The 7,375-nt window shown below is 45.9% G+C and overlaps 1 protein-coding gene across 1 annotated transcript; it reads left to right on the top strand.

Moving 5' to 3' along the window:
• Positions 1–1,133: 1,133 nt before the first annotated feature.
• On the top strand, positions 1,134–4,105 carry LOC123419035. Its single transcript, XM_045107108.1, has 8 exons — positions 1,134–1,255; positions 1,610–1,844; positions 1,976–2,095; positions 2,208–2,336; positions 2,436–2,485; positions 2,569–2,666; positions 2,853–3,137; positions 3,340–4,105. The coding sequence occupies exons 1-8, from the start codon at positions 1,186–1,188 to the stop codon at positions 3,868–3,870; spliced, it is 1,518 nt and encodes a 505-aa protein (XP_044963043.1). The 5' UTR covers positions 1,134–1,185; the 3' UTR covers positions 3,871–4,105.
• Positions 4,106–7,375: the final 3,270 nt, after the last annotated feature.

The following is a 7,375-nucleotide window of genomic DNA, read 5'->3' as shown; positions in this document are numbered from 1 at the left end:
CCGCCCCCGCGCGCGCCCATCTCTCTCCTCCCGCGCCAGAAAAATGTGGACGAGGGCGTCGTGATCGCCCTCAAAGGAAGGAGGAGTCTCAAGAAACTGGCGCCCGGCCAAGCTAGCCTCTGCCTGCCTGCCAAGAGTCTCCGCGGCAGAGGTACGCGTCTTCTCGGTGCACTCCCCTTGCTCGACGAAATTCCCCTGAGAGAGACACAGAGATCCTGCTAGCTCTGCTGTCCCCTTCTCTCCGGAAGCTCTTGGTCTACTGGGCGCAGCAGGGAAGGGGTGACCTTGCTTCTGATTCTGAAACGGCAGAGTTATTTTCTTCTGCGGAGAGAGGAACGGATCCCTTTCTCATTAGTACAAATAGATTGCCTTGCAGTTTCACTTGCGTGAACCTGTTCGATCGTCTCTCGTTTGCGAGTTCGTGTAGGCAGTAATAAATAGAGCATTCAGTCCTTCAATGGTGTTGCATGCTACGGTTTATCTATTTCATGCAGCTATAATAAGCTCTTGGTGTTCTTGCCGAGTTATGTGGTAGTAGTAGGAAACTAAGACAAAAAGGCTTCAAGAAAAAAAAAAACAAGCCTTAGTGTCGGCACTAGGAAAGGGGCAACTGTCCCGCTGAAATGACAATGATTTTCTTGCCGAATGGAAAGATGACTTACTTCCTCACTAAATCGTTACACAAGGAATGCCGTTTCGCTAACTCGTTATAACTGTTCTGTGCTGTGGATTCTGATACCAACTTGTTTGCGTATGCAGTAGATTGATTTCGTGTCAACATGCGGGCATGCGGCTCTTAAGCCTTTGGCATCCTTGCTGAGTTATGTATGTGCTAGAACCTTCATGAGAAAAACAGAGCACCAGCTTTGGCACTCTAGTTTAGATGAGCAATGATATTGTGTCCAGTGGCGGAGCTAGCAGCAGGTTAAGCCTGATGCTATGCAATGTTGAATGATAAATTTCTATGATTTTCTGTACTTTTTATGAAGGAATTGTAAGGGCAGTTGTCGCTACGCCTGGGGCTATAGCCATAGCTGCCCCAGGCCTGTCTCCGCCACTGATTGTGTCAATGGCACATCCCCTCCTCTGCTGGTACATGCTGACTTGCTGATATGATCCTGTTTTCTAGGGTGAAAGTGAATCAGCAAGAGTGATGCTCGCCATTATTTGCTACCTGGAACTGAAATGGAGGACTATTTTGAGCGCATCCTAAACCTTGCTTGGCAGTTACGGCAACACTTGACACAATTCATAGGTACCAAGCTGAGCATACTATGTTTTGATCGATTTAAATCATCATGGAAACAGACTTCCTGATAGTAGATACACATTGCTGTCTTGTTTCTTTGTTGATTCTGAATCACCGTTTTCTCTGTAAAGGGTTATCTTTTCCTTCTCTGGAGAAAACTTATTCTGGCATATGATTTTGTTTGTTAGATACTAGATGTCATTTTAAGATGGGTGCAAAGTTGTGGTGCCTTCAACTAGCAAGAATGTGTTTCATCCACTCTAGAAGAAATCTGATCAAGATGGGAGTTTTCTGTACAGTGTTGTTTCTGTTGAGTTCTCTTCCTTTAATTTTATGTGCTGGTATTTTCTTTCTTCACAGAAAATGTGTTTGGGTGCATTGATTGGATTCCTCAACGTCATGAAGTCCAATTCTCTGCTTGCTATGGAGGATCATTGCCTGACACTGAAAGATATGTTCATGGACAGAGTTCTGCGTTGTCCATTAGCAATACTACACAAGAGTTGTCCATTAGTAGTACTACAGAAGAACAGTCTGCACAAAGGATATCTGAGATCACAATTTTCAGAAACGGCGTATCCGAAATTTGTCGAAGGTTTAGTATTCCTGTGCCTTCTTTAATCAGATAAAGTTGATGCTTGCAGAAAGTAATATTTCATATCGCACCAGCTAACCATGTGTTTTGATGTTGTTTCTCGCGTCCACTTTGCAACTTTGTGCTATCAGATCATATGCCAGCTGGTCGTCCTATATTTTGCATGGCTACAGATTGGGACAAAGATTGGCACTCCATGTGCGGGGGCTGTGCAGTCTCTTTGTAAATGAGATTAATACCAAACTAACCAGGTTGGTTACCGTCTTCTGACTTCCAACTTCTGTGTGTTGATCCAAGTGCTCAAGTCCATTCAGTGAAACTTCTGTTCGCAGATGGTTGCTAAGATCTGCTGCATGCTGACAGGTCCTTGCATCGTTTCTGGACAACATTACAAGGCTCTTCTGAAGATATAGGATGGTTGCAAAGAACTCAAATGTCGCTTTATTCAGTTGATGGCACATCTCGCTTTCACGAGCTTTTGCATGATGTCAGGTGAACTGTTTTTCCCTACCTAGTCAAATGACAGTTATTCTTTTGCATTGTGTTGTAGTATTATTCAGTTATTCTTTTGCATTGTGCTTACTTTTTCAGAAACGGCATCCATTACCTGCCTAATACACTGGTTTACTTGCTCATCCCTGGTGAGATATCATTCTCAGTTTTCGCAGATAACCTTAGTATGTCGTCGTAGCTTGATGATGACTCACATCATTCCTCGATGCAGGCCTTTTTAGCAACCACAGTCCTCTTTACTTTCTCAACACTAAAAGATTCTTTTCAAAGATGGGGCTTACTTGCCATATTGCAAAGATTCATAGTGAGGTAATTCAGTTCGACAGGGTGGCATACAAGATCTTTCTAGTTTGTCGACCTATATTTTTGTTTCGTGTTGTGCATGTGCCGTAAATCAAGGATTGTATGTCTCTTCGATTCTCGTATTTTCTGCAGTGTATACTTTACAAGTTCGTGTTTCGTTCTGTCACCCTACTTACCTTCCATTTTGTTCAGGCATCAGTGGAGAAAAATGCACGGGAACTGAAACTATACATCGAGGAGCTCTACTGGGGATCTGGCAAACAGGTTTTGCTCCTGGGACATAGCAAGGGCGGGGTCGATGCGGCTGCCGCACTCTCGTTGTACTGGTCCGAGCTCAAGGGCAAGGTCGCCGGCCTGGCGTTGGTTCAGAGCCCGTACGGCGGCACCCCGGTGGCTTCCGACATTCTTCGAGAAGGCCAGATCGCTGACAGGGAGACGAGGAGGATCATGGAACTGATAGTGTGCAAACTAATCAAGGTCCTTCACTGTCTTTGTTCATACACTCCGTCCGGAAATACTTGTCCTAAAGATGAATGTATCTACATTTATTTTAGTTATAGATACATTCATTATATTCATTTTTAGGACAAGTATTTCCGGACGGAGGGAGTACCTTATAATTAAAAACATGAGTTTCTTTCATATCATGCATGTTCTCTAACAAGTGGACGGGTCGCAGGGCGACATGAGGGCTCTGGAGGACCTCACGTACGACAGGAGGAAGGACTTTATTTCCAGGCACATGCTCCCGGTGGACGAGCTGCCGATCGTCTCCTTCCACACCGAGGCCAGCACCGCCCCGACGGTGCTCGCGACGCTGACCCGCATCGCCCAGGCCGAGCTCCTCCCGATGCTGGCGGTGGCGCCCCTGCCGCGCTTCGTATCCGAGTACGCAGAGTCATTGCTCTCTTCTCTGAAGCTGCCCGTGGTGATGCCGGTGTCGGCCGCCATGGCAGCCACCGCGCTCCACCTGCGGCTGCGGTACGGGGAGAGCAGCGACGGCCTGGTGACGCGGCGCGACGCCGAGGTGCCGGGGTCCGTGGTGGTGCGGCCAGAGCGGAGGCTGGATCACGCGTGGCTGGTGTTGTCGACGCTGAGCAGGCGGCGCGCCGAGGCCGACGCCACCCAGGTGTGCGAGGCCCTGCTGGCCATGCTCGTCGAGATCGGCGGCAAGAGACGCCGCTGCCTCATCGAGGAGATCGTTGCTTGAATTATCTTCTCTCCCTCTCTCTGCTTGTCTGTTGAGCTAGAACTTTCTATATACAATTACAGAAAACGATAGTACTTGCATACAGTGAAGAGTTTTTTTGAAAAATCACCGGGGAGCTCTGAATATATTTCTCAAGTCTGTAACCAGTGTCAGATTACATGATGAATTACATAGACACGTGTAAACGTGCTAAGAAGTAAGATCGCCGGGAGTAGGTGGCTGTGCTTTGACTATACTACCTCATGTTTTTTGACACCATGATGTCACACACCCTGTGCTTTGACTCTTCCAATTAAATTAACATGTCTCAAAAATTAGGATCAATTAAAAAATTTATGAGTGTTTATGATATTTGCTGTTTACTTACTTGGTTGCTTGTGTTTTAAATCATAAAAGTTTCTACTACTCTTTAGACTCATTTCCTTGTCCAAAATCTTTATCCATGACCATAATAGGACCTAAAAATAAATTTTCCAAATATTATTTTGATCAAAAAGTATTTATTTGTTTTAGCCTTTCGAAAACCCCTAACGCTCTGTTTGGATCACCGTTTCTCTTGTAAATACACTTGTAGAAAATACAGACATGCCTCCGTCGTTTCACTTCCGGCTGAAATTTGCATAGCGGTCAGTAAATTACAGGTGTAAGTTATACACCTCCGTATTGGAATACATCTATTCCAAGCAGGGCCTAAAGTGAGTTGTACTATAAGTCTTCAAATTAGAGAAGATTTCTGCCCCAAATATTTTATTTAAATCCTAATATAAGAAAGACTTCTCAAAACCATAGAATTATTATTTTAAAAGTCATTTTTCTATTTTATTTAATTACCTTTTTCTGGGGCTAGAAATGATCTTTTATGAAGAAAAGTTATTTTATTGTTTTCAAAATATTAAAGAAAACTTAGATAAACTCACAGGCCATGTATATTTCATATATAAGAATTTAAACACATGATCATGTTTAAAATATTGGACAAAATCCTTCAGAACCCTTTCTGACTATTTTAAACTTTTGAATATTACTATAATAAATATTCTAATTAAAGTACAAAAAAATATCAAGTCACACATGATATATGTGATGATCTTGCCAAGTTTCATCTCACTTCAAGTTGATTTGTTCACCTAAATATTTCAAAACCCTATTTGTCGAGAACCAAATTTGAGCAACTTTACATTGCCAAGTGTCTTCAATTGTCTTCAAATTTTATGAACATGTTCTGATACTCTAATAATGCATCCACACAAGGTGGTGCATCAAGGGATCAGATTAACTTGCCCAAGCCCCTCAAACCACTCCGGCTGATTTCTGAAATTGAGAAACTTTACATTACAAGGTTTCTCCAATTGAACTCAAATTTTTTGGACATGATCTAATACTCAAATAATGTCACCACACCAAGTGGTGCATTAGTGGGAATTTATGTGCATGAATTTTTCTGTAGAAAGCGAGTTCTTTCCATTTCTAGGGGTTTTCAAGTCTTACGTTGGAAATTTTTCGAGCAAATCCCAAATTTGGTGTCAAATCTCAATTCCACCTAACATATGATCCTGTTAAGTTTCATAGCAAGTGGACTCCATTTGCCAGCCCTAACATCCATCAAACACCCTTTGCTCATTTACCAAATTTGTTGCTTTGGCCCCTTCCACCATTCTCCTTGAGCTCAAATGTTTATCACAGATTTTGCTAGTCCTCTACCACCTCGAGTAACTTTTCCATGGCTCCTGATCAATTATTGGAGGGTAACTCCCTCTCTTTCCCTCTCCTTTTCACCATGGCAACACCTCTTTTACCCCTCCTTCATTAATTCTGCTCATGCAAATGCCCCCAAGTCTTTTCACAACACCTCTAGTGTGCTAATGCACCATTTCATGCGAAGATATGGCATACTCGTGTGAAAAATATGAGCAACCCTTCTAAAACATGATTTTTGGCACAAATGTGGCTGTGAACTACAAGTGCTAGCTACACTCCTATCCCTTAACTGAAACTTGGTAGTCTTGAAGATCTTGCATAGCCACGACTACTAGACATGGTTTCATCCCAATTTCCCTCTACTAAAAAAACCTTTTTGCTAGCCCCAAGTTTGTTGTTGCAAACTTGACCAGAGGTGAAACCCAGCCTAACCTACCCCATATGAGACCAAACTTCTCCATCACTCTCCTGCAAGCATGCCTTGCATGCCAGACGCTCGCATAGCTCCAACGCGGCTCTGGCTCGCATGCTCCCTGCACGAGAGCGCATCCGAGGCCACCCAAGCATTCCTCGTCCCTCCCCTCGCTCTATCTCTTCCCCCTCGGGCCCGAGAGCGCTTGGATATACTCTGTTGGGTAACGTAGCATAAATTCAAAATTTCCTACGCATATTCAGATCTTCCTATCGAGAGACCAGCAACGAGAGAGGGGTAAGAGCATCTTCATACCTTTGAAGATCGCTTAGCGGAAGCGTTGCTAGAACGCGGTTGATGGAGTCGTACTCGCAGCGATTCCGATCTAGTGCCGAACTACGACACCTCCGCGTTCAACACACGTGCAGCCCGGTGACGTCTCCCGCACCTTGATCCAGCAAGGAGGAGGGAGAGGTTGGGGAAGAACTCCAACAGCACGACGGCGTGGTGTCGATGGAGAGACGAGGTCTCCCGGCAGGGCTTCGCCAAGCACCGGCAGAGAGGAGGAGAAAGAAGAGCAGGGCTGCGTCGAGGGAGAGGGAAAAGTCTGATCCCCAATGGCCAAAAGTGCCCACTATATATAGGGGGAGGGGAGAGGGGGTGCCACCCCTAGGGTTCCCACCATAGGGGGTGCGGAAGCCCCCCCAGATGGGAGGTGCGGCGGCCAGAGGGGGGAGGAGGGGGTGGCGCACCAACTGGTGGGCCTTAGGCCCACCTGGCTTAGGGTTTGCCCCCCCCCCCTTTTCTCTCCCCTGCGCATTGGGCTGAGTGGGGAGGCGCACCAGCCAACCTAGGGGCTGGTTCCCACCCCCACTTGGCCCACCTTACCTCCCGGGGTCGTTGCCCCCCTTCGGTGGTCCCCAGGGGCCACCTCCGGTGGTCCCGGTGGTCCCGGTACATTACCGGTGATGCCCGAAACACTTCCGGTATCCGAAACCATCCGTCATATATATCAATCTTTACCTCCGGACCATTCCGGAGCTCCTCGTGACGTCCGGGATCTCATCCAGGACTCCGAACATCTTTCGGTAACCTCGTATAACAATTCCCTATAACCCTAGCGTCATCGAACCTTAAGTGTGTAGACCCTACGGGTTCGGGAGACAGGCAGACATGACCAAGACACCTCTCTGGCCAATAACCATCAGCAGGGTCTGGATACCCATGGTGGCTCCCACTTGCTCCACGATGATCTCATCGAATGAACCACGATGTCAAGGATTCAATCAATCCCGTATACGATTCCCTTTGTCTGTCGGTATAGAACTTGCCCGAGATTCGATCGTCGGTATACCTATACCTTGTTCAATCTCGTTACCGGTAAGTCTCTTTACT

Source organism: Hordeum vulgare, chromosome 1H, assembly GCF_904849725.1.
Source record: "Hordeum vulgare subsp. vulgare chromosome 1H, MorexV3_pseudomolecules_assembly, whole genome shotgun sequence".
Classification (NCBI taxonomy): Eukaryota; Viridiplantae; Streptophyta; class Magnoliopsida; order Poales; family Poaceae; genus Hordeum; species Hordeum vulgare.
This window is presented reverse-complemented; position numbering and strand designations above follow the sequence as displayed.